This window comes from Cryptotermes secundus, unplaced genomic scaffold (assembly GCF_002891405.2).
Source record: "Cryptotermes secundus unplaced genomic scaffold, Csec_1.0 scaffold815, whole genome shotgun sequence".
NCBI lineage: Eukaryota > Metazoa > Arthropoda > Insecta > Blattodea > Kalotermitidae > Cryptotermes > Cryptotermes secundus.
The window spans coordinates 696260-724139 of record NW_019733329.1 but is presented as its reverse complement, the minus strand read 5'-3'; the positions used below and the strand labels follow the sequence as shown (position 1 = coordinate 724139).

Here is a 27880-nt window from a genome sequence, read left to right as displayed (position 1 = left end):
GGTGAAATTTTCAATATCGGCTTAATATTATTGGTGCAACGTAAAATTTAAATACATAGGTTTAAATGCACTTGTTTTCACACGGGCTGTGACTGATTCAGTTTGGGGGGCAATACTCCCCGACCACTCTTCTGAAAGAAACGCTGTATCTAGCCCCTGATGGTCTTCTATAAATTAAATTTGGCCCTCGAGATGTATCAGGTTGGCCAACGCTGGTTTAGGCAATGATACTATATAGCAACTACATGGATAGATGGACATGATCTCCACATAAGGCATTCCTTTTTACTTTATAAAGAATGCCTAAGAATCTCAGAGTTCCGCACTGTTGTGATGCTTGCGTTTTTCAAAGGTGCCATTAAGAATCATAGGTATGTTTATGACCCCATCTCTACACACAAAATTCTATGTGCCTCCAGTTTTGTTCATGTAAATTATGACCACGCCAGTCACGGTAGCTAAGCGGTCTAAGGCATGCACTGTCTTTGCTCGCTCGGAAGCCGGGATCGTGGGTTCGAATCCCACTCGGGACATGGATGTTTGTGTGCGTTTTTCTGTGTTTGTCTACAGGTAGAGGCCTTGCAACGAGCTGATCACTCACCCAAGGAGTCCTACCGTATGTGTAAGATCGAGAAAAACCAAAGTGAACGGAGTTCACGGAGGTAGGCCTAGGTCCACTGGGGCTGTAGTGCCAAGGAAAAGAAAAGATTATGACCACAAAACAAAGAGACAGACATTGAACATGACTGCCACATTACTGTTTCATACTCTAACCACTCCAATCAAAAGAAATAAAAAAAACATCTTAATTCATGCTGCATATTTTGTAAAGATGTATGCCAGACAGAATTCCACAGCAGACTCAACACACACCCCCATCAGGTTTCAATATTAACAATAAATTAAAAAGTACAGATGGGCAGTGGTATATGTTCATATATATTTTGTTGATAATACATGAACTGGTTGAAAAGATTTAAATATTAGGGGTCAAAGAGCCAGTGTATGATGCCACAAATCAATTTTCTTCATGAACCATGAATCACAGGCTACAAAGACCAAAGATAACTGAGAAATTTGTTACAGTGAATACGTTAACATGACATGACATAATGTCTTCGTATCAGATTTCCACCAATCCATAATTTATGCTTATCTGAACACCTTCTATTGTATCTGTGTGACATACAGAATAACAGAGAAATATAGTTAACATGAAGATTATACTTTTCTGGAATATGATGTCATGTAATTTGGTACTTATCTGCCACACTTTATGGGATTACATCCTAGAATACTGTAATCTTAATATTTACTATAGTGAAAACCTTGAATTTCATAACTACAGTGAAAGTTCATCTTGAAGTAGTAAACTGTAAATTTTGAATTATACCTCATAAGTCTGGATAAATATTCCCGAGGAACAGCAAGCCTCTTCTTATGTTCCAGTTCTTTATAAAATGAGTAGGATGTCAGAAGGCCACTGATCATGATGAATGGATCTGTGTGTATGCATGCACCTCTTGCAAAGGAAGTCCATGAACGTCCCAGATCCTGCAATAAGATCAGTATCCTAAGAATATTTTCTTTATTTGTGTCTATTTAACAATGCTATCAGTACTTGAGACTCCACTGCATTAAATGTCAGGATGGTAGTGAACAATCTCTGCCTATTTTAAAGTTCTATACTGATATTTGTCTGAAAGAACTGAGAAAACTACAAAAGCCCCAGGATAGTCAGTGTCCCAGCCAATATTCTAGCTGACCATCTAGCAAAACAATTCTATGAAGAAATGATGCAATGAAACTGCTTCTCATGCTGTCATCCACAAATGAGATCTGGCCAACTTGCCACCAGATTGAACAGAAGAGTCTGCTGGATTCACCTACAGAAGAATCAATTCATCATGGGTTTTACTATCGAGAAGTTTAAGAAAATAACAGTTGTAGGGAGATGTAAGGGAGTTGTATCATGTTAAAAATTGGCAGTAAGTGTTTCCAGTCTATTGATTTTAATTTTATAATGTTGTATTTTAGCGTCCTGTTGCACTGATTCTCGTCCATGATATGTATATTGGCCGTCTTGTAGTGCACTCAATTTCACATGTCACTTCACTACATGTTTCGGCATCACTGTGCCATCTTCAGGTGTGTTATTTACGTCAAGCTATTACATTGCTCACCATCATGTGTCGTTTATAAAATTATCTAAAATGCACACTCTTCACTAACTATAATAAAATTTGTTAATATCCATCATCTTACAAGTCATAACTCAAAATCGCATACTACGTCATTCTTCCACTATGGGAGCCGTTCATCTTATATTTTGTGTGTATTGTGTCTTGTGATGTGTCCTTTTTTTTGGTTGGGAGCACTGTAATATTAAAATGTTAGATTTTTTTTTTGTTTCTCTATCTTCCCTTAAAATACATGGCATATTTTAAAGCTGTAATTCTGACTGCATTATACAAACAAGTCTACATGTACTCTGTAAAGTTCTTCTGTGAGAGTGGGCTCAGGCATAAGAGCCTGATGTTTCTCCAGTGAAATCAGGCCAAATCATACCAGGCAAGTTTCTTTCATTTTCATGAAAACTGAATGCATTTACTCTTGTGATACTTCTGGACATCACTCTGATAAATAAATATTCTTGAGAGTTTCATCCAGTTTTATCATATACTTTCAATACCTGAGAGAATATGAAAACCTAATTCTGAAAGAAAAGTGGTTACCTCTGCCATAACAGTCCTGTTCATGTAAGGATTGAAGAAAAGAGCCATTGATTTGTGGGCCAGCAGCAGCAAGAGAGCGCTGACTGCTCTAACTCCATGAACACTTTCGATGTCGTCTGGTGATCTTGAGAGGCTGAACAGTGTCAGCACATTCTTGCGCAGAGAGAATGCCTGCATCAGCTTCCTCCCAGTGCCTTAGGGATCAGTAATTAAAGAAAAGTAGTAATTGCATGTTTATATATACAGCGTCTTTCTGAAAAAGACATTCTAGTTTTCATTGCATACAATTACCTATCCAGGCAGCAGACATCAGTGTATTTCGTGTCTCTGAGTTCAGTTGTCTAAGGAGACTGTGTTGCCCTTGGTAGCTATGCCATCAAGTAGGAATGCTCAAGATGGTATACTCAATAGAACTGCTTGTGGTTACAGTAAAATGATTTTAACAGACTGTTGGTGTTATCTGGATTCAATGTGAATCCGACTGAAACTGGAGTGAACAAAAGCACCGAGCAGGTCTGCAATGAACAAATTAGTTAACAAGTATAAAAGGACTGGGAGTGTGACTGATAATAACAGGCGTGTAAATTGCACAATCTCCTGGGATATAATGACTTGTAGTTTGCTGAACATCAACCAACATTTCAGAGTGACTATCACCTCCATCTTCAGGGTTGAATGAGCTGAGCAAGATAACGGTGTGAATGCAGATGGCAAGTAGGTAAGTCATCCGAAATGTCAGTTGACTTTCAACAGACTACATGGTGTTATAACCAAGAAGATAGTACTCTTCATAGCCACTGCTGTGAGAACATCAAATCCTACAAGAAGGGTGTAGTTAAAAAAAATAAATAAGAAGCCTGTTAGAACACCAGAAAATATTCATCATGCTGGTGCAAAGTAAAGCGTTTTTCTCAACTAACTTAACTCAGACACAATAAAACACAGTGATGTTTGCTGTGTAGTTACATAATTATATGCAATTAAAACTGGGGCACCTTCTTAAGAAGGCAAATGATGTAAATTAATATTACAACCAAATAGTAGCAACAGAGACTGTATTAAAGTCTTATAAATTAATGGCTGTACAAGCACTGGTATATTGTTCACAGTGATGATGAAGGAAAAATTGTGGCTGCTGAGAAAGGGTTCCTAAGGGCTATTGAAGGCATCAGGATAAGAGAAATATCACAGACTGTCTCAAAGATTTATAAAGTAATAGCTGTATCCATATTGCTTTCAGGATTATAATTTGGGACCCTCTAAAAATGGGTGCTCCAGATCAGTGGATATGTCCAGGCAATAATGAATGCATATTAAAGAGGAATTATTATAAAGCAGACTCATGAATGTTCCTGCATGTACCACTGTTTGGAACGATTAAGTCCTAAGGTAGTGGAAATAGCTGACTCAGATTCAATTGTTCTGATACTAAGTAGATGGCATTAAACTGATTTAAACCCATTTTATATCCTGATTTGGATTAAAGAGATATTTTAGGATTATATAAGACACTTCATAAAACACACTTACTTAATGTTTGTTCGAGAGACCTCCAATTTGGATCACATGCTGTTGCAACTACTGCAAGAGCTGCTATCATGAAAAATACTGCACTGAAAGATAAATTGGTTCAATTTGGATTAAAATACAACCAGTACGATGGGTATATGCATGGTGGGGGGAGTTGCACACCTGCCCATTGATTGATTTTTGGAAAAAAGCATAATTGACAAAAAGAAGAAATATAACAAATATTAACACCAAAATTTAAAATTACTTTTTAAAAAATGATTCTGGTATCTTGAGTCCTCTAGGCCAGTCAGTAAAAGTATAGTCTCAAGTGAGTTGAATGTAAATTTGTAAGAATATTGCATTTTCTGGCTCCCTTTCCTCATCCCCACAACTTGGAAATGTGGCTGCCCATGTTGGGAAGAATCCTGGTGGCATACAACATCAGTAAAAAATAAAGTAAACAAACATATAAAACTGGAGAAACTGATTACTGATGACAACATATTGCCAATGGCCTTGTCTGTAGTTTATTATGCTTACTTTTCCTCTATTATACACTTCATTTATGATTTATGAGTATGGTGTACATGAAAAAGTTTGTTTATGAACTGATATGTAATTTACAATATTTTATGGTTATGTGGCTGCATACTGGAATCATGTGAAAACTATTGGTAAGAGTCCCACACCTACTTTTTGTGTTCTAATGCCATGTAGCTCAGAGACAGCTCGATGTTTTGGAGGAACATAATGCCTCCATCTTCAGGGCTGAAGAGTAAGCAAAGCAAGAAACCAACAGAAGCAGGCAGCAAGCACGAAAATGTTCAGCTGTCTCTGAACTACATAGCCTTTCAACCCAGAAGAATATATTTTTCAAGAGAGTAAAATAGTTAAGTTAATTAATGATGCCTTCAATTATTGGCACTAAGCAGTATCAGACATTTGCCTGGAGGAACTCGGAAAAATCCACAAAAACCTTCAGCCAGGATAGTTGGCATCCTAGCTACAACCTCCCAAATACAAGGGAGAGTCAGTACACAGGTCACAAATACAAGTAACACAGCTGTGAAAGGCCACGCCATAGCTCAAGTGTTTAGTCGCTGGCTTCCCACCGCAGTGGCCGGGGTTTGATCCTGGGTCTGGTCAAGTGGGATTTGTGGTGGACAAAGTGGCGCTCAAGCAGGTTTTCTCTGAGTACTTCGGTTTCCCCTGCCAATTTTCATTCCACCAATTGTTCCACAATCATCCTCACCTATCATCTGGGGCTGGTACAATAGGCCAGAAGTGGCCGCAGTACAAGGGACTTAGTCCCACCCCACTAGCAATAAAAAAATAAAAAAATTAATGGCTGTAATAAGTTCTCTATGTGTATCACTAGGTAGCAGCACAGTCCAGCTTCATGACAGTCTAGGTAGCAGGTGTGCACGCACATGTTCAGAGGCTAGTTACAGTAATAAAAAAAGTAGACCATGTTTGAGGTGTACGCTACTGAAAAGCGTTTTGTTGTGCGTTTTCTGTGGGCAAAAGTATCCAACGCAAAGGATATTCATAAATAAATGTTTCCTGTTTACAGTGGGAAGTGTTTGTCAAGCAAATGCTTCACTGATGACAAAGAGGTTGCAAGGGAGGAGCAGAAATGGTTGAGACCACAGACAGAAGACTTCTGGGTTTCAAAACGCTGGTAAAGCAATGGAGCAAGTTTATCAAGATTGATGGAGGATAAGTCGAGAAATTAATGTTTTTTTCCCCGGTTCAAATATCACATGTTTACATTTGACATCCATCTGTAACCTATTTACTGACCCACCCTCATACAAGCCAGAATCACTACACCTCACATGCCAACCTGTTCAGTTATATAGCTGTTCTGTCAGAATGTTAATTAGTAAATAATTAATTACTTTCAGTCTCTGAAAAGGAAATTTAATATCTTACCCAACAACTAGTGTGGATGTGGGCAGATGGAGTCTGTCATCCTTTGTCTGACACATCTCAGCAGTGACCCTGACTCTGAAAGTAATTCCAGTGCCCTCAGTGTGTCTCTGCAATATGTCTGCAAGAGCTAGCTGGACATCCGAAGCATTGCAAGATGCAGGAACACACAAAGCCCAGTGGATAGCTGAGAAACGAGGAACACGGTGTCCTGGCTAAAACACATGCAGACCATGTCACAATCCCAGTACAGGGTAAATCCCCATCATCATGTGATATAACAAGAGTAAGAACATGGTCACTAAAACAAGCTGTTGGATCTTAAGCTCTCAGATCAGTGTCTATGAAGAGTGCTGTCTTCTGGAATGCAATGATGTGTGGCTTGGTAGAAGTTCAATGATGTTTCAAAGGAATGTACTGTTCTCAGCTCTGATTCCTACTAGTTACTTGCTTGGTTTACTCTGAAGATGAAGGCTCCACATTCCTCTGAATGGTTAGTTTCTGCTAGACTACATGTGTTACAACCCAGAAGCTTCCTGGACATTCACTTAAGAAGATGTAAGCCTTAGCTTCATGGCACTGATTTTATAAAATTGAGATGCACTTCTCTGATTAAACATAAGCTTTACAGTTATGAGCTTCAGTATATGTCATTGTTTATCTGCATTATCTGGCTTCCTTCAGAATATTTTACTTACAAACAAGTTTTTAATCATTTTTATGATCATATATCTCATATATCCATGTTCATGTATTCATGTTCTTGTAAATATTTACATATGGCTACTGTTATGACATTGCACAAATGTGATGCAGTATGTAATTATGCTTACTCATGTTGACTACTTCTATATCCGTGGTGTTTTGAAAAAACCATGTAAGGATTTATGGAATGCTGAATAAATGAAATGAAATGAAATATAATTTAATACATTTTTGTTCAAAGAGTAATTTTCAAGGAGCATATCCATTCTGTAAAAGAAAGACTTATGGATTCACCATTCATCACAAATTCAATTTAATGTAAACAGAAATTTATTTTCAATGGGTCTAGTAAACAGCAGTTAGAGTACTTCGGTTTCACCTGCCAATCTTCACTCCACCAATTGCTCCACAATCAACCACACCCATCATCTGGGGCTGGTACAATAGGCCACAAGTGGCCGCAGTACAAGGGACTTAGTCCCACCCCACTAGCAATAAAAAAACAGCAGTTGCTGTAGTGTAAAAATGGTAAGGATGCCCCTGTGATTAATTAATTAAGCACTGTGCCATGAAGACATATGGGGGAGTGGAGGTATAGCTCCAACTTTTTTGACCTCAGAACTAGATGGAGGTCAATGTCACACCCCTGCCACTTCCCCTTGGGGAAACATCTCCTAGTAAACATTGGACAGGAGATTGGGAGGACCCCAGAGTGGGGTTTAACGATGTGAAGAAGAGAAAAATCTTGCACTGTCAGGAATGAAACCCAGGCCATCCAGCTCATCACTATACTGACTGAGCTATCCTCACTCTGGCTACTATACTGCACAGATTCAAAACTGACATTTTTGGAAAACCTAATGAATAGTCCATAAAAAAGACAAGAGGTAAAATTTTCCCTGTGCTTAACTGGAATATAGGTATAGCTCCATTCATTCTTAACCTTGGATAGTAAGGGTTGTCTTCATACTGCAGCCGCATTTGGTCAGAGGAAACGCCCCTGTACCCATTTCAGCAGGAGGAAGGGTAGGCCTCAGAGGTTGTCAGGACGCTGTGGAGAAGACATGAATCTCTTGCAAATGGCGTCCAGCCCGTAGCCTGTGTTTCGCTAAAGAAATATGAATACAAGCGAAATTTCTTCATGGACTTGGATACCATCAGCAGAGAATTAATGAACCCACTCACGTCATCAAGTTCACTGCGAAGCATCGAGTGTGACTGCAGCAGCTGTTGAACCTGCCGCAGTACAGGATGGTCAGGATCCGACAGACTAAGGACTGACGTTGTGAGACAGTAGCGGCCCTTGATGACGCCACCCAGCCAGGGCGCCCTCACACTCAGACACTGGTCAATATCCCCGTACTGGTTAACGTTACCATTCAGCACTCCCGAGGGTAACTTCGCCGACGAATCATGCACTGTAGACAAACATATTCAGTGCCACCAACACACAAAAGTATTATTCCAAACTACTGATGTACTTTCGTGGTCGGAACCTTTCAGTCAAGTCTAGTGTCATTTGCTACTTTGATGGCTCTGTTAGGAGGTTGGGAAAAACTGCATAATGAGGAGCTTCATAACTTGTACTCTTCTCCAAGTATAATTAGAATGATCAAGTCAAGAAGGGTGACTGGGCATGAGATGTAGCACAAATAGGGGAAAAAGGGAATTCTTATAGGATATTGGTGGCAAATCCAGAAGGAAAGAGAACACTAGGGGGACCAAGAAGTAGGTGGGTGGATGTTAAAATGGACGTTAAAAAGATAGGGTGGGGTGGTATGGACTGATCTGGCTCAGGATAGGGACTGGTGGAGAGATCTTGTGAACACGGCAAAACTTTTGGTCCCATAAAATGTTAGGAAATTCTTGAGTAGCTGCAAAACTGGAGGCTTTTTGAGAAGGGCTCAGCTCCATTAAGTTAGTCACTTACTGAAACTGAGGTATTTTATGATCACCATAAACATTCAAGTTTTCTATGTGCTTTTCGAAGTTTCTTCATGTAAAAGTTTTACAGACATCCGGATAAGAGCCCAGTGGGTGGTTGTAGCTGTTAACGATTTTAGCTCGCATTCGAGAAGTGTTCGGTTCAAACCTCGGCCAGGGCATCGGCATTTCTAAATTAATTCGTGCTTTTCCTTCGTTTCTGCAGGAAACCGGCGTGATAAGACCTCCATTACGTCACGGCCACTTCATTTCAAATCCTTTGTAATTCATGGCTCATCCTATGGTTCAAGGCTCTATAGTCTCAAACCCAACCCACACACCGGTCATAATGCGGTGACGTCAACAAGACGCTAAGTTCTATTGTGACGTATTCATGAAAACATGTGAAACATGGCGGAAGTGTGTGGACCGAACAGGCGTTTTACGTTGAGAAACAATTGTTAAAATTACGTAATGAAGTTCATGACAGTCCCAGTTTTTCTTTCAATGGCATATCCATTTCTGTTATTATTATTCTATGTGTGTATGTACCTGCATTGCCCTTTCTCGCCACAAAATGGCGTAACCACTGGAAATGTACTTATTTTATTTTCCTCGCCTGTTAACCCTAACTTCAATTTTTCTTGGCATTTTTATTAATGTACTGCCACTACACAGATTGTCTTATTTTGTATTTTGTTTTTTAGTCATATTTGTATCTTTCAACATACTCGTGCTCACTTTGTAATTGGCCTCTGTGCTGTTAACTTTGCACGTAAATAAACACGAACTGAATTATTATTATTATTATTATTATTGGCACTGCAACTCTTTGAGGGTCTTGACCTGCTCTAAAAACTTTGTCCTGCCATCTGTCTCGTGTGCTTTGTTCTCCAATTAACTACACCCAAATTCCTCAAATCCTTCTCCACACCACCCATCTCATTCTTGGTATATTTTTCTTCATTTTCCCTTCTTACAAACTGTCCTGCCCATCTCAATCTATTGTTTTAATTCCTTTAATTATATCAACGTTATCGAACGCCTCTGTGGTCTAGTGGTCAGAGTTCCTGCCTACAGATCCAGAGGTCCCGGGTTTGATTCCCGGCGCTACCAGATTTTCTGAGAAATAGTGGGTCTGGAACGGGGTCCACTTAGCCTCGCGAGGATAACTGAAGAGGTATTTCAGGTAACAGCGGCTCCGGTATAGAAAACGGAGATTAACGGCCGTGGGGATCCGTTGTGCTGACCAAGTGACAACCTCTATCAACAAAATTTGGCACAAACTAAAGCTGACAAGCGATGGTCACTCGGTTGGTATAGTTCGCTTGCGAACTACAGGCGACGGAGTCTAAATAAACAATATAATTCTTCGTTGTAACGTCTTCGCCAGACCCCACCAGTTTGTATTGCTCCACAGATTCTCGTTAGGATCTTTCTCGCAAAACACGGAAGAAAGCGATGACGCCTTACCGTCCAGCGTGTCCTTGTATTTCTTGACCATCAGCATTTGCAGTATCGCGTTAGCTGATATTTCTCTCCGCTTTTCCGTACAAGATGGCTGAAGTACCTTGCGAGAGAAAGCTCAGAGCAGACAAAACAGATGACGTAAAAGGTCAAACAATGCAGAAGCCGTCGGAAACTACATCTTACCGTCACGTGTATGTAGTGACTATACACGGGGTTTAGATTGGTAATCGAATTTACTGAAAACTTACAGAACGTAACTACAAATAACTACGACGGTCTCACTAAGTTACACACTGCAGCCACAATATACTCGTACAATAAGTCTTCTCAGTTCGCTATGTCTTCACAAGTCGTTGCCTGGTGACGGATCCCAACAATGTCCCCTGTTTCCTTGCTCACGTTCTTACAGGCTGGCGACTGTCTCACAACTAATTCATTACTTCAACTGCCGACTCTCAACTATCTGTCTGTCACTAAATATCCTGCTTTGAACATCTCAACATGGACCGCACAGAAAACACCGTTCCTCTGTTGATGTTTCCAAACTTTACCGTGCAAACATGATCTTCCGATATTGTGGTCGCTGCCCAGCAATGGGGCTATATGAAACAATACATACACAAGAACGGCGAAGTGCAGTTCAGTATATCGGGCATGGAGGTATAGCTCCACGCATTCTTAAACTCTACACAACTGGGCAGATCGGCGTATTGGTAAAGCTGGCTGCGCCATAGCTGAAGCGGCTAGTCGCAGGGTTCGATCCCGGGTCTGGTCAAGTGGGATTCGTCGTGGACAAAGTGGCACTGGGGCAGGTTTTCTCCGAGTACTTCGGTTTCCCCTGCCAATCTTCATTCCACCAATTGCTTCACAATCACCCTCACCTATCATCTGGGGCTGGTACAATAGGCCAGAAGTGGCCGCAGTATAAGGGACTTAGTTCCACCCCACTAGGAATTAAATATATATATATATATATATATAAATTATTTAATCGAAAAGCTCTGCCATATGAGATATAACACTGTATAGATTTCCTTGCTGTTTTGTTCACGATAGCTTCTGGCCCTGGGGTCGACTCAGCAACAGAAATGAGTACCAGGAATCTTCCTGGGAGGTAAAGGGCGGCCGGCGCGTTAAGGCTGACAACCTTACCGCCATCTGTGAGCCGATCGTCAAGAAAATGTGGGACCCTCGACGTCTCACAACCCTATGGGCCTCCACGGCCTGTTACAGGGATAGCTTTAACTTTTTACTTTAATGTCTGAGGAGCCGATTAACTTCCCTGCTTCAGGCAAGATCTTGACATGAGAAACCTTACACTGGGCTGCCAATGTACTGTAGTTAAAACCTAAATATCAGCTTATACATTCGTACGTTTCATTGGCGTTTTCTGCAAAGAGAGAAAGATAATGACATGTTGAGAACACGCCTGTCCGTCTGTCTGTGACCCAGTATCACCGTCTAGGTTGCTGTGCAAATTCGATGCAGGAGAACTTCCACTGAACGTTGTCCGGCATTTTACGCATTCAGCCATACTGGCCTATAATAAAATCCACTTTATTCATGGCCAACAAGTGGATAAATTTGCAGCAAGAGAGCTCAGTAGTCTGCAAGTACCTACAAAATGTGTGTGATAAGAATTCGGTTACATAATCTTATCGGATTCCTGGAAGCTTTCACTCTGTCAATCTGGAACATTCTTGAGTAAGGTTCCCCAAGGGCCGCGCCATAGCTCAAGCGGTTAGTCGCAGGCTTCCCACCGCGGCAGCCCGGGTTCGATCAAGCGGGATTTGTGGTGGACAAAGTGGCGCTGGGGCAGGTTTTTCTCCGAGTATTTCGGTTTCCCCTGCCAATCTTCATTCCACCAATTGCTCCACAATCACCCTCACCTATCATCTGGGGCTGGTACAGTAGGCCAGAAGTGGCCGCAGTACAAGGGACTAGTCCCGCCCCACTAGCAATAAAAAAAGTTCCTCAAGCTTACTACAAATTGGACTCAAAGAGGCTAAGGGATTTATATCAGGACCCTCTGCCAGAAGAACGAAGGACCTGTTAAAATTAAAGAGAGATCAGTTAAGATGGGTGGTAGGATTACTTAAAGGACACTTCCACCTAAATGGACACCCTTTCAAACTGAGACTGGTAGATATCCCAACCTGTGAAAGGTGCCTACAAGAAGACGAATCAGCAACACACACCCTGTGTGACTGTGAGGCCATAGCTTACTTAAGATTTCGTCGCCTGGGTCAGTTCTTCATGGAACCAAGTGACTTCCATGACGCCCCCATAAATAAAGTCCTACATTTCATTCTAAGTGTAGGATTAATAAAGGCTTAATTCAAAGCGGGAGCACAATAGATCATCGAAGGTCGCAGTGCACGGGCCGAATTTTATGAAGCACCCTTACACACATACATACAAAGTTACTACAAAGGACGAATATATTTATTTATAAGAAATGTACTTCCCATAGCCATGCAGTATAACAATCCGAAAAACAAGAAAACTGTCCCCGTATTCAAGCACATGTGATTAGGGAATATGGGGGAATGGACGTAAATCTTTCTGGCATGTTTAACTTTGGGCTTGAAAATGAGTGACAGGCTTCACGCTCAAGCCGCTTTGCATCCTGGGAAAGATCTCCGGTAGAGATACAATGAGAAAAATCCCTGTCACTCTTGGGAAACGAACCTCATTTTTCACCATGCTAGCAGCAACTTATTGACTGAGCTATCTCGAATAATTTATCATCATACATCTTACGTGGAGGGGGCACGAGGTAGCGTAGTTGCTCGAGGCACTACACCACAAGCCAAAGGGACATGGGTTCGATCCCCGGTGACGTCAGTGAATTTCCCAATTGACCTAATCATTCCAAACGTACTAATGACCCTTGGGTCGACTAAGCCTCTAACAGAAATGAGTACCAGGAGTCTTCCTGTCGGTAAAGGGCGGCCGACTCGTAAGACTGACCTCATACTGGTCGCCTCTGTGGTCTAGTGGTCAGTGATCCTTGCTACAGATCCAGATGTCCTGGGTTCGATTCCGGCGCCACCAGATTTTCTGAGAAGTAGTGGATCTGAAACAGGGTCCACTCAGCCACGTGAGGATAACTGAGGAGTTATTTCAAGGAAATAACGGCTCCGGTCTATAAAACCGAGATTAATGGCCGTGGGGATCCGTTGCGCCGATCACGCGACACCCTCTATCCGCTAAAGTTGGTACTAACTTCGCCGACAGGCGGCAGCTGCTCGGTCGGTATAGTTCGCTTGCGGACCACAGGCCACGGACTTTAGTTTTAGACTTTAGATATTTTTAAGAAGTTTGTTCTTGTAAGGAAAATATTTTTTACGAGCGTATAAACTGTTTCCTCAAAAGAATAGTTCCAAATTCAGTAATGATAATGACGCGACACCCACAGCAATTTTCCGTTGACATTTCAACGAGGTTTCTGATAGTTGAAACATCAACACGAAATGAAACATTCATTGGAAAGGCAGATATGAAAAAGAATCAACAATGAAACTCGCTGAGTCATAAGTTTTGGCCAGAGAAGTCCTCTGTTTACTTGAAAAATTAACACAAAGCGTGTATGTCCCATACATTTCTCACTCTGCACACGTTAAATTTAGCCTTGCTGTCTCTTGTACTGCCTAATGAAGGCTAAAAATGAAGGGAGCGGAGCGTGTCCTTGGTGGGAACGCGTTCCAAGTCTCAGTTCGTTTAAGTACATCCTTCTACGGACCGCCTCTGTGGTCTAGCGGCTACACATCCAGAGGTTCCGGGTTCAATTCCCGGTGCTACCAGATTTTCTGAGAAGTAGTGGGTCTGGAACGGGGTCCACTCAGCCTCGTGAGGATAACCGAGTTATTTCAAGGAAACAGCGGCTCCGGTCTAAAAACCGGGATTAACGGCCGTGGATACTCGTTGCGCTAACCACGCGACACCCTCTATCCGCTAAAGTCAGCACTAACTTCACCGACAAGCGGCGGTCGCTCGGTCGGTATAGTTAGCTTGCGGACTACAGGCCACGGAGGTTTTTTTTAAGTTTATACCCTTCTACGAGGACAATTTTAACAACATGGAAAAGGTTCCTGTTGAGAATCTCACAGTCAATATATTCACCGTCTGTTTATAAAACCAAAATTCTCATTACCGTGTTCACGAGATCCTGAGCCAGACGAGTCCACTTAATCACACATAATTATACTCTACTCCCTTTTTAACCCTAAAGTGCCAATCGTCGAAAATTTCTATCCCTACTAAAATTGCTATATCTGGCTGCACCTGGCATTTTATCTGACTTACACTTCATACAGAGCATCCGTTAGTGAAAAGTATTCCATACTCTGGGGCGCTACACCTTGTTATCCTCTAGAAGTTCACTGAAGTTTCGAATAAACGTACTACATCCATCTTCAGGGATGAAAAATTAACTACACATGTAACCACCAAGAAGCTCAGAATAGTGTTGGTTTCTTATTGGTTGCAAGCTTGGTCTGGAGACGACAATTCGTTTGTCCGAAACGTCGGTGAACTCCTAATTACATATACAAAATGACAGTGCTCATCTAACTTACCGCTGTGAGAACCTATGTCATAATGTGTCCAATATTATTTTCGAATTTTATCATGAAAAATTTTAGTAGAACTGGGGCATATAAAATTGAACGAAAACCCGTTAATTCGTTCAAAAACTATTGTTGCATGAGGAGGAGACACCGAGAAGACATAGTTGGCAATGCTGATAGGCAACTGTTACCAGTTCTCTTTGCGAAACCGTAGGACAGAACTTGTCACGTGGAGCAGCTGAGGCACCTTTTCCATTTACTCATTAGAGCTGCGTTTCTTCAGCCTAAAAGCAGCTTCGAGTCAAGCACGTTCCACTTATTTCCGTCCCTCATCATGGGCGCCGGTGTGTCGGAGGCTAGACATCTGCCGCTGCTCCCCCACCCACAGAAATTTTGTAAATTACGACGGAAATATTCAAAATATTAAGACTATAAACTAAAATTGTTTTTAACTTGTCACTAAGGCATGGGGCGTCCTCAGGTTGCGGATGCAGGACACGGCCTCCAGATATTGAGGGTAGCTGCGAATATATTGAATAAGCAGTGGCGGAAAGCCGACGAGGGGTGGTCCTCCAGCTTGGGAGATGGGCTAACAAATCCTCACCGTAAAAAAATAATCATGTTACGAAAGTGAACACAAAGCCTCGGACCTGGATGGATCCTCTGGATAAGCAGCCTAGGCTAAAGAAAATAGACATGACATTCGGTGCCTGGAACGTCAGAAGTTTGTATAGGGCAGGTTCGCTCAGGGAAGTGGCAGAAGAAATCTCAAAATATAACCTACATTTAGCGGGAGTGCAGGAAGTCAGATGGGATGTAGGTGGCATCGCACCAGCAGGAGACTATACATTTTTCAATGGAAAGGGGAATTAAAAGCATGAATTGGGTACCAGTTTTTTCGTACATAAGAGAATCGTATCAGCAGTTAAGAGTGTAGCGTTCGGTAGTGACAGGATCATATATAATACTAAATCGTCGCTGGTGTGATATCATCGCTATGAATGTTCACGCCCCAACATAAGATAAAACTGATGATATGAAGGACAGGTCCTACTAAGAACTAGAACATTAACACGAATTGGGAGAAGAGAAAACATATAGGATATTGGTGGGAAGGCCAGAAAGAAAAAGCCCATTAGGGAGACCAAAACGTAAGTGGGTGATAATATTAAAATGGATCTTAGAGAGATAGGATGAGGTGGTATGGACTGGATTGATGTGGCTCAGGATAGGGACCAGTGGAGGGCTCTTGTGAACACGGTAATGAACCTTCGGGTTCCATAAATTTTTGGTAAATTCCTGAGTCGCTGGACAACTGGCAGCTTCTTAAGAAGGGCTCAGCTCTATAGAGTGAGTGTTTCAGTACAGCGACCCACAACTCTGGCGATAACAGTAAAAGTATCCCTAGACGGTTTAAACTTGTTTGTAAGCACGTATCCTCAGTATCCCCCCCCCCCACTAAAGAAACATCATGGTGCGCTAATGTTCCTCACTGATCATTAACCTTCGTTTACTACACGAAAAGAACTGCAGTTTACAGAACCCATTAACATACTTAAACTACTTGACAAAGTACAGAAGTGCAGGCATGCTATCAGGTTGCGTCCTAACGAGCTGGCCAAATGTTACAAATCTGTTCCTACATGACCGATTTCGCTGCAACACAAGATCTGTCGAGGTGTTTATCACTAGTCCTTATAAGATCTAGTTAGGAAAACTTGAAGGAAAGAGACCACTCGGAAAACCTAGGCGTAGATAACAGAATATTGTCACCTGATTATGGAGTGATTACAGACGGGTTTTGGATTGATGAATCGATTCATTGGGCTCTTTGATACAGCGCGTGGCTACATTTTACAGTTCACTATAGTCTTCACTAGCCGTTGCTTGGTAGTGGCTTCAACGGCGGGTTCTCGAACTGTCCCCGTGACTCACAGCGACTGAACCACAGTAGTCCTCTAACTCACTGACTCACTCACCGTCCTGATTATAACATCTCGGCACGGACGGCATATAAAACACCGTCCTTATTAAAGTGGAATTCTTGCCGTGGAAACATGCTTGTTTGCGGAGTCATTACTTTGTATTGTTGCTTATTCCTAGGTCGATGCCTAGCAAACCGGTCTACATGCCACAATATTAAAATGGATCATAAAGAAATGGTGTGGGCATTTCCAAGCAGTCAAGGGACGGTGGCGCCACTTAAAAATAAATTTACATACTGCTATCCCATGACTTTTGGCACTTGAGTGTATAGTAATAAGATACTCACTCTTGAGTGCCCAAAGCGCGAAGTTGTCGAGTTCCTGGAGGTAGTACTGACTCTCCCTGAGGCACTGCTCGTTTGTCACGCGCCTCGAAGAGGAAGGCGTGAACGGGGGTAGGATGGACACTATCCGACGGGCCAGATTCAACTCCGGGCTGTCGGTCACAGTGACACCTGCTGTAACAACATAAAACATACGTTTAATGTCGGGCGTTCCCTCGCCGCAAATGACATCGGTCTATGTCCCACCTTAAAGACATTTATCTTTTTGGAACGTGTTGAATATTTTAGGCAGTTCCTTATTATTTTAATTCGTTATATTCTGCAACTTGTTCAGTAGCTCAGACAAGGCTTCGAGTGACTGTATACTGCATAATGAATTAACAAGGATTTGGAAGGAAACCGTCGCGGTTTAATCGGAGTACTATCCCAGTAGTTGCATGGAGGACAGTCTGTGTCTCGGCCGAGATTCGAACCGAGCACCTCTATAATACAAAGTAAAAAAAGTAAAGTAAAGCTGTCCCTGTACCAGGCCGTGAAGGCCCATAGGGTTGTGAGACGTTGAGGGTCCCACATTATCTAGACCAGGGGTCTCCAAACTTTTTCGAACCGCGGGCCACATTAGGTAATTCAGCACTTTCAACGGGCCGGATAAAATGAGAAATTACTAACTCTAGGTATATGAGTTTTATTGAAAGCACAGAATTTCATAAACTAAATACAAAGTACGTGAGAATAAATTATTGTATATTAATGACAACAGACAGTAGCAGCAAATGCTCATATTTTCATCACAAATTATAATAAAACAATTAATGTGAATGATGGAACTCTTTTTGCATTCTTAAAATCTGATTAAATTGAGGTTCAAATTTTGAAACGCTAATCACAAGTAGCGACTTTAAATGTTCATCGGATAAATTTGCCCTGTATTTCGACCTGATGTACTTCGTCTGGAAAAAAATTTGTTCACACAGATATGTCGCCCCAAAAATGGAGATAAATTTACAAGCAAATTTCTTTAAATTTGGAAATTGCTGAGAGTTCAGAAATTTATAAAATTCGATCAAATTTCTTTCCCTGTATTTGTCTTTAATATATGATAATTTTCCTGAAGTTCAATAATTTCCATTTGAATTTGACCTGGGAATCTGCAGCATCACAGTCAAACAATCTAATTTAATTTAAACAATCTACTCGCAATTTCCTGAGCATTGGCATCCAAATCAGCAATTCGCTTCCGAAATTTTCCCTTCAAATCTGAAATGACTAAATTTTCAAACGAGGAAGGAAATTCAGCTTCACCCTTTTTATGCAACTCTGCACAGTATAGCATATGCACAAAGTTACAATTTTTCACTTCCCTTTCCAGAAGTNTGGTTTCTCTCGGTAAGAAATATATCAATTTCATTCCTGAGCTGAAAGAAGCGCGAAAGAACCTTTCCACAGCCAAGCCATCGAACTGCAGTATAATATGTCAGGTCAATAAGCTCGGAAACACATTTACCAGTACTCATTGAAAAATTAGTTCAATTGGCGCATTTCTGCACAATTCTTTCGCGGGCCGGATAAAATCACATCGCGGGCCGCATGTGGCCCGCGGGCCGTAGTTTGGAGACCCTTGATCTAGACAATCAGCTCAAAGATGGCGGTAAGGTTGTCAGCCTTACGCGCCGGCCGTGCTTTACTCCCCAGGAAAATTATTTAATTAATTCCTGGTACTCATTTCTATTAGAGGCTGAGTAAACCCCAGGGCCTAGTGCGGCTGGATGGATTAGGTCAACTAAAAAAATTCAATGACCTCATCGGGACTTGAACCCGTGACATAAACCAGAAACTTCACCGCTTCAGACAATTCGTTCGCTGTTTTAATTTGTTCTCCTGTCAGTTAATGCATAAGTTGGTTAATTTAAGACTATTTGAGAATTCAGCGGGTAGCCTCATCATCTATTACATAAACTTTCGTACTATTAACTCCCACTGCTTTCTCCCGTATTCCTTTCGAGTACTATTAACTCCCCCTGCTTTCTCCCGCATTCCTTTCGAGTCCTGCATGTTGTCGACCGAGACGTCGAGGACAAGTTTAACGGCATCTCCAATGAATAACACCTACAAATGGCCAAATATATGATGCTCCCATCATACAGTACAGTACAGTACAGTACACATCATTCGATGATATCGAAAGGAAATTGGGTGGATGAGTGAAAGCTTATACGACAAATTATGAGAGGTCCCGTTGAATTATCAACGGGTGTTATATCTTAATGACTGCGAACTCCCTGCTGGAGTTTCAATACCCGCTGCCGAACGGAAAAGCGCTTCAAGGAGCAGCTTCCGGTCACTGCGACTGTCAAGGTGAACAGGATAATTACTCACTTTCTACGCTGGAATGTACACATCGGCGTTGGCTGGAGGCAGCCACACGTACTCACGTCTAGTTCCTTATTACCGTCTTCACCGACTGACCTTCAGAATCCTGGATATAATATATTTTATTATTTTTAGTTTAAGAGCAGGAACAGTTCAGTCGGTATAGCGACTGACTACAGGCTGGACGTACGAGGGGTCGGAGTTCGAGTCCCAGTACAGACAAGATCTTCTTTCTCTCCACAGCGTCCAGGCCGGTTCTGGGGCCTACCCAGCCGATCAAATTGGTACCGAGTGGGATCTTTTTGCAGGAGCAGAGCGTGAACCTGACCACCCACCTCAAACTATTGTCAAGGTCAAGAATATGTGGATCTGTATATCCACTTCCGCATACGTCTTCATGGTCTAGTGCTTAATCTCTTTAACTTCTTTAATGTTTAATCTGTATTATTATGTGATATATTTCCTACTTTTCTTCAACAAAGTTTTCTTTTGACCTATAGAAGGGGCACTGGTTTGTCCTCCCTTCCGGCGGGCATGGTTACCGTTAACACATTAGATTCGAAAATTATGGCACCCCGTCAGCGTAGCAAAGATTTCATAGCTCCGCTTCTTTCTTGTCTGTGTGTGTGTGTGTATGAACAGCATTTTCAAATTTTTTTTTAATTTTTAAAGTTTACAAATTTCAAATTTTTATCAATTAATATTTATGAAGATTTTACAAATGTTATATAACAGTCCGAAAGCTATAACCAATTCAATTTCAATATATAACTTTTCCAGACTGTCTCAAGCCATTTCCCAACAAATCAATCCCCACTCCCAAGGGGGGGAGTAGCCCACACTTCGGAAAAACCAACGTCGTAATAACTTCTTCCGAAGTTTATTGTTTACATCCTGTTGTGTACCATTACGGGGACAAACATGGCCGTCAACACTACAGTCTATGTGTAAATAAAATATTAATATGCTAATATTTGTGTTTAATATATATACGAGTAAATTTTTATCATTCATCTTCAAACAAGTGGGTTATATGAATGTATACTGTTTAGCATGGATACCAACTGAAAATGATCACACAGATAGGAACATGTAGTTGGTATGACTTCTTGGACAGGAGATCAGCCCGTCGTAAGGCAGTATTCCTATTACTTCGTAAAATTTCAACTGTGTTTCTTCTCTTGGTCTAGTGTTTGCGTGTTTCCGGGTTGCTGTGAGGGCAGATGTACACACTTTCGCATGTACAACTGACTACAGACGGGGTATGAATTAGTCAACCGATTTATTGATCATTTACAGGTCGTAACTACAAATAACTATAACAGTATTGCTATTTCCACACTTTACGGTTCACCAAGCCACATAGTCTGGTGATCTCAGTCTGTTATTAGACGTTTCCTGGTAACGGGCTATTCCTCTACCTCTGGGCTCAAGTCCTTTCTTCAGACTCCTCCCATACAGAACTGATTAAGCTCTAAACCTCATCTCACTTATAACCTATCTGCATGGACCACGTAGGAAGCAGATTTTTAATTGTTGTAGTTCAACTCTCGCATTATTAAGAACCTGCTGCTTGGCAACGGGCACTGATCCGTTTGTACTGCGGAAATATGTGCCGTTGCCCAAAACGTACCTGCTATATCCGCCCATTTAGCGGTCGTTGTATAGCAACGGCTCTATACGCTACAACACATTGTTAACATGGAGGAGCAGTAAGTGGCCTTCACTAACCGAGGGAAGTACATTCATCTCTTAAGGCAGTTACGCAACGCACCCGCGCGCTCTCTGTTTGCGCAATGCCTGAACTAATATGTCTGTGGTGCTGCATCATCAGTGAAAGTTCAAAGAACTGGATTGCCTTGGCGAGGCCCACTCACGTGATATGTTTAAGTTGAATTAGTAGCGACGCTGTCAGCATCGAGAAAATGTAGAGTCATATGGTACGATAATTAATGTGGAGATGAAAATGATAATTGGTAGGGGAAACCCCTCCACCCACCAGTTGCGGTGCTCTGTTATCTCGATTCTTAACTGCGGGGCATTATTTTGGGGCTGAAGGGCCTATTCCCTACAAGGTCAACGAATTCTTTTGAACGTCGTCCAGAACGGCTCTGGGACCCACCCAGCCTCCTAGAATCATCCTCTTCGCAAAGTGGCCGGAGCTTAAAGCTGACCACTCACCTCTAGAGTCCGAGGCCAAGATAGAGTAGCTATAACGTTTCTGACTCGTATTCTGGAGTGCTTGGTTCGAATCTCGACAGGAACACCGGTTATTCTGAATGTTCTTGTGGTTTTCCTCAGTCCATCCAGGCAAATGACGTGATTTTACCTCGATTAGGTTACAACGACTTTCTTCCAAATCCTTTGAATTTCATCTATAACATTATGATACGAAATATACCACAGATACTGACCTCCACTTCCCCACACGCCTCAATGCTGTCGTAATTAAGTAGAGAAATAACTTACCTCTTGTGAACCTGGGCGTGCCGTTACAGATCATATCACAGGTTTCCAACTGTCTTAAACAATACCAACATGGCGGCCCGCAGAAATAATCTATAGGTAATGCAGCATCTTCGAAGTCTACATGGGAGCACACCTTTGGGGGGCATGCAACTTTTATTTTTATTTCTTCGGGTGGGATGAGACTGAGTCCACGGAATGAGAATTGGGAGGGGAAACCGAAGTAGTCGGAGGAAACTTGGCCCAGTGCCCACTTATGTCACCACAAATCCAACATAAATTGACCTGGGATCGAACCCGAGCCGCAGGGATGGGAAGAAAGGCGACTAACCATCGCAGCCTTTAAATGGTAATATTTTATTTCGTCACACAAGCAATATGTAATGAACGGAATCGATAAGGTTTTGTGATTTTAACGTATTTAAAGGTTTCTAGAATTCCTGACCAGGAAATTGTGCTCTTCTTGCTCTAGCGCCCGAACTGTTCCGCAAATTGTAATTAAATTCTGTATTCAAGAGTTGGTCATATATCGGTACCTTCTGAATAACAACATTCTAGCTCCAAAAATGGCCGTCCTTCATATGGGCCCCCAAATCACAAAATTTCCGTTTTCTCGAAAACTACTAGAACGATTTTCATTAATTTTCACAAATTTAGGAATACGATATCTTCAGGAAACAGCGCTACAGCCTATGGTGGCCCAAACACGAAATAACGATTTCATCGAAACCGGATTTACTGGTCGGTCGGAACGCAGTGTCGTTCGGTATTGAGTAACGAACAGTGGTCTACAGTGCAAATATCGAATTCTTTTTCAAGGTCACGTCAAAGTCACTCGTATATAGAAAATTATGTTCAATGTCTTTGGGCCGATTTAACTTTTTCTCGGCCTCTTTCGTTGAGCACTTCCTCCTCTTTCCTCTTTTGTGTCTCTTCTTCTTCCATCGTCATCTTCACCACTTTCTTCCTCTTCTTCCTCTCAATGTATTCTACTCCTCTATATCGTCTTCCTTCTTTGGCCAGTAAGGCTGACCTCACCGCCATCTGTGACCCGACTGTCTAGAAAATGTGGGAGCCTCGACGTCTCACAGCCCTATGGGCCTCCACGGCTTCTTACAGGGATAGCTTTACCTTTTCCCCCTTCATTGTCTGTCCCTCTTCCACTTTTACAGATTATCTGTTGTTTGTTTAACAACGCTGACAGTAACTTAGAATTCATAGCGTCGAATGGTATGATAAGTAAATAGTAAATTAAAATAAAATGGAAGTAGAAGTAGTCTATTTGAAGATACAACCACAGAGCTTGCATGGAGGGAGGAAAACAACGAAAAGTCCCACTCATGATAGCCGATGTCCCAGCCGAGATTCGAACTGGCAACATTCCAAATAAAATTCAGAAGTAAGTTCTGAGGTTTTCACGGCGATGACTATGAAGAAAGTCGTCTTCTGGGTTTTGGCGCCGTGTATTCTTCGTTTTAGCAGACGTTTCGGAGGAACGTATCGCCTCCATCTTCAGAGCAGGTGAATTGGCTTGGAATGCAGAGAGCAGTAGCAGACCTACGAAGAATACACGGCGCCAAAACCCAGAAGACGACTTTCTTCAAAATTCAGAAGCATTATCGACTGAGCCATCGTGCTCGGCACGCGTTCTTCTAAAATGTCAGGAGCACTGTGGCTCCGGTTCCCATTCGTGAGAGACAAGACAAGTTCTAAATGTCATGACGACAGGAAATACGGAAGTTCCACAAGGATGCAACAAGCACTCACACACCTGTCAGCCGAGACACTGCACATCACTTGGACGGCACAGAAACGCGGACGTATCACCACGGATGTTGAATGAATACAATAGAACAGCGCCTCACCCTACTTTCCCTTTCATTAAAACACTGTTATTATCTTCAGTTATGTAATAATACTGCGAAACGCGAGGGTCAGACCATTCAAACCTTATTGGTCGGTCGCGTAAATTGCTATTGGTCCTCGCTAACACAGTTAATCCTGGTTTCAGGTCCCTGGGTACCCATGACCATATTTCTGTTTCCAAGAAACAACACACACACACATCTGAAATCGTGATGACTCCTAAATTGCAGCTGGCCCTCGCCAGCATAGTAATGCTTGTTTGTGAGTCCCGTGGTACTCGTGACCATATTTTATTATCTAACGGCTCTGGGAGCCTTCAGATTCCTAAACCTGAAACCTTAGTGTCTGAGTCAAAATTACTTTAAGACCGGCGGTTTATCGCCAATCAGATCGTCTTGGAGACAAGCCCTTTGAGACTCACGACCAGTAATTTTGTTTTCCAACTGAACACTTGCGGTTATAGTCTTCATGTAACATCCTCTCTGACGAGAGGACGGGTCTATATTTTACAGTTGCTGCTGAGCCTCGCCAGCGCAGTCATTCTCAGGTCAGAGTCCCGCGGCAACCATTACCACATTTTACTGTCTCAGATACGAGAGTGCCCCAACCTGGAGGGTCAGGTCCCCGTATTTATATTCCCCAGGAACAGGATGGCCTGGTTATACCCCAGGTACCGGGTTTCTTATTCGTCGCCTCCTACGACTCGCAGGACTACGGTGGAGGTATTCGAAACATATAAGAATTCAGTTCGTACCTCACAGGAAACACATTACGTCTCGCTACAAGGCCCAACCGGTTAATGCCGAAAGAAACTTCCGTTTCTTGTACAGATGGTGAGTCACGTACAGTTATGTATTACTTCAGGGGGTCGCAGTACAGCGAGGTTTGAGCCCNGCTGAGTGCTGCGGGGGGCGGAAGGCCCGCGAGCATGGAGCCCCCCCCCCCCCCGAGTTAAAGGCCATGTGCATCCACAATTGTAACACTGACGTGAGTGGTTATTTGGAGAGAATGAGTTGCATCGAACACGTTACACAAGCAGTTGCACGTTCAAGCTGATGCAGTGGTGACGTATGCTGCGTGTCAGATAATACGAGGGCATTTTATGCAACGGGAGAGCTCGCGCATGCGACGTAGCGTCACATGACTCATTGCCTCGTAAACCATCATATAACTGGTCATATAGTGTTTGTTCTTGTCTCTACAGAAAGAGTTATATTGTGTCCTGCAAACTGATAATCCCGCCAGCTGCGAAATTCGCGCGGCTATCCACTCTCTTCACGCTAAAAACATGACACCTGCGGAAATCCATCGTGAATTATGCGCAGTTTATGGTCAAAATGTAATGAGTGAAGGAACTGTAAGACAATGTTGCAGAATATTTAAATATGGGCGAACATGAAGAGCGATGTGTTCGGCCATCTATATTGAGTGATTATCTTATGACCTTGTTCAAAGTTTTGACCAAAACATTCATGAAAGAGAAGCGTTTCAGTCTCAGAACTTTCTGTGTGAATTTCCACAAATTTCACGCACTCTTCTGTACGAGGTAATCACAGTCAGACTAGGCTATCACAATATTTGCGCAAGATGGGTTCCGAAAATGCTCGCGGGTGCGCACAAAATGCAGAAAATGACTTTGGCTTTGACTTTTTCTGATACCACAAAGACTGCGATGAATTTCTCAACCACATCGTACGAGTAACAGGTGATGAAACCTGGGTTTCATTTGTGAATGTTGAAACCAAAGAAAGTCAAAACAGTGGATGCACACACATTCGCGACACAAGCTGAAAAATGCTTAAACAAACGCCCGCCTGTTGGAAAGCTAACGGCAAGTTCTGATGATGGAATTCATGCAATAAAGAACCACAACTTCAGAAGCGTATTGCGAAACACTAAAAAAACTGCATAGGGCCATTCAGAACAAAGGACTTGGATTGCTGACATCCGGTGTACTGTTCCTCCATGACAATTCGCATTCGCTCGCACTCGAGTACTGCTGGAGCATTTCAACTGGACATTGTTTGACACCCTCCTTAGGGCCCTGACCTCGCTCCAAGCGACTACTACGTGTTTACATGCCTGAAGAACAGCGCTTCAACAATAATGAAGAGTTGATGGAAGGTGTCAAAACGTGACTGACCTCACAGACAGCAGACTTCTTCGACAAAGACATAGAAAAACTTACTTCGCGATACAAGCGTCTCAATTCCAGCGGTGACTACGTTGAGAATTAGCCTAAGTGTTTATGTATCTCCTGAATATAACGATTTTTCCTCACTGCTTATCAGCTCACCGGAGCCAACTTTTCGATTATCCCTCATATATCGATATTCTTGCCAGTGCATTATGAAATATCGCAATTAAATAGCTTAGCTTTTTTTAAACACCTACATGTGCAGGGTGGCCTAAATACGAAAGGGAAAAACGTGCGGATCTATAGATTTCAGTAACAGCCATACAAAAAAGAAACTCTTTCAGACTCACACTGCGGTATTGGTCCGTCAATTAAACAGCTGCTGGCCCTCGCCAGCATAGTCATTCTTGGCTCCAAGTCTCGTCGAGATCTATGGCCCAGATTTTTGTTCTGACTTAGACATTTCAGAGCTCTAGAAACTGGGACACGAACAACATAATTTCACCCCGCAGACAAAAGGCTGAATCTCCCCCGAAACTTTCTGACGTGTTTATCGAAGTATACATCACAACCAAGATGGTAATATTACTTTCTCGCTTTGAGATAGAAACTACGTTAATCACAGAACAAACTGAATCACAACGACAGTTTCGAAACAAAACTACTGAATCATGCAATCTATCACGTGGTAATATACCAGTACTGGAAATTGTTGTAAAAAACCTCTGTCTGGTTCTAGATCTCATGCTTGCAGTAAACATGTATCTGTTAGCCATTTTGTATTATGGCTAATGCGTTGTAAAACAATAAATATAACATGAATGGCGTAACTGCTTTATTGTTGTTAGTGGGTACTGATCAGCCAATGGATTGGTCCTTGGAAACAGACCACATCACTGAAATATTTATAGCACACTCCTTGTGGTCTTCTGGACATAAAAAAAAACCGTCAAATCGATAAACGTTACCGACATTTCCAAGGAAATCTCTTCTTCCTTCAAGGCCGAATTCATAACTTCGTCTTTACCAATCAGAATACGAGATACTGTGTAATTATTCTCGTGTTTCTCACCACCTGAATGCAGAGCTATGCTTGACATGTCACTGAAGAAGAAGGCACAAGGTGAAGGCGATAGATGAGACAGAGACGGTTAGCAGGAGCAAAAGAGACGAAGATGGGAGGAAGAGATGAGTAAGACATAAGCGAAGAGAACTTTACAGGCAGTCCACGCTCTTACAAATAGCTAAATTCCCGCAGAGACTCTTACACATAGCTACAATCCCGGATGGACTCTTATAAATAGATGCATTCCCGCAGAGACTCTTACACACAGCTACATTCCCGGAGACTCTTAAAAATAGCTACATTCCCGGAGAGACTCTTACACATAGCTACATTCCCGGGGAGACTCTTACAAACAGCTACATTCCCGGAGAGACTCTTACAAATAGCTAAATTCCCGCAGAGACTCTTACACATAGCTACAATCCCGGATGGACTCTTATAAATAGATGCATTCCCGCAGAGACTCTTACATACAGCTACATTCCCGGAGACTCTTAAAAATAGCTACATTCCCGGAGAGACTCTTACACATAGCTACATTCTCGGAGAGACTCTTACAAACAGCTACATTCCCGGGGAGACTCATTCCCGGAGACAATCTTATAAATAGCATCGGAAATATATAGTATAGATTACACAGGCCAACAGCTGTTTTGGTGCCGGGGTATTTGGAGCTGATTTCATATGAATTTGATGCCCTGAATTCAAATATGGCATTAGTTTTTGCCTAGGAGCTCAAATTTTTAAGATATAACATTTTGGTGAAATATACGTTACACTATTTTAAGTTAAATCAGTGGATCAAATAAAAAAACTCAACATGGAATTTTTATTACTATATTATAATTATATTTTTAT

The 27880-nt window shown here is 42.0% G+C and overlaps 1 protein-coding gene across 4 annotated transcripts in view; it reads right to left on the bottom strand.

Annotated features, from left to right (window-relative positions):
* Positions 1 to 27880, bottom strand: part of LOC111868051 (O-acyltransferase like protein) — a 150891-nt gene that overhangs the window by 11747 nt on the left and 111264 nt on the right. For 2 of the 4 annotated variants that reach the window (XM_033752914.1, XM_033752912.1), the window contains 6 exons: positions 17121 to 17291; positions 8070 to 8302; positions 6183 to 6394; positions 4266 to 4348; positions 2736 to 2929; positions 1394 to 1554 (listed from right to left, as the gene is read on the bottom strand). In XM_033752914.1, the coding sequence (XP_033608805.1) occupies positions 1394 to 1554; positions 2736 to 2929; positions 4266 to 4348; positions 6183 to 6394; positions 8070 to 8302; positions 17121 to 17291 (1054 nt within the window). The remainder of the gene's footprint in view (positions 1 to 1393; positions 1555 to 2735; positions 2930 to 4265; positions 4349 to 6182; positions 6395 to 8069; positions 8303 to 17120; positions 17292 to 27880) is intronic. The other 2 variants (XM_033752915.1, XM_033752913.1) reach the window with 1 other exon arrangement.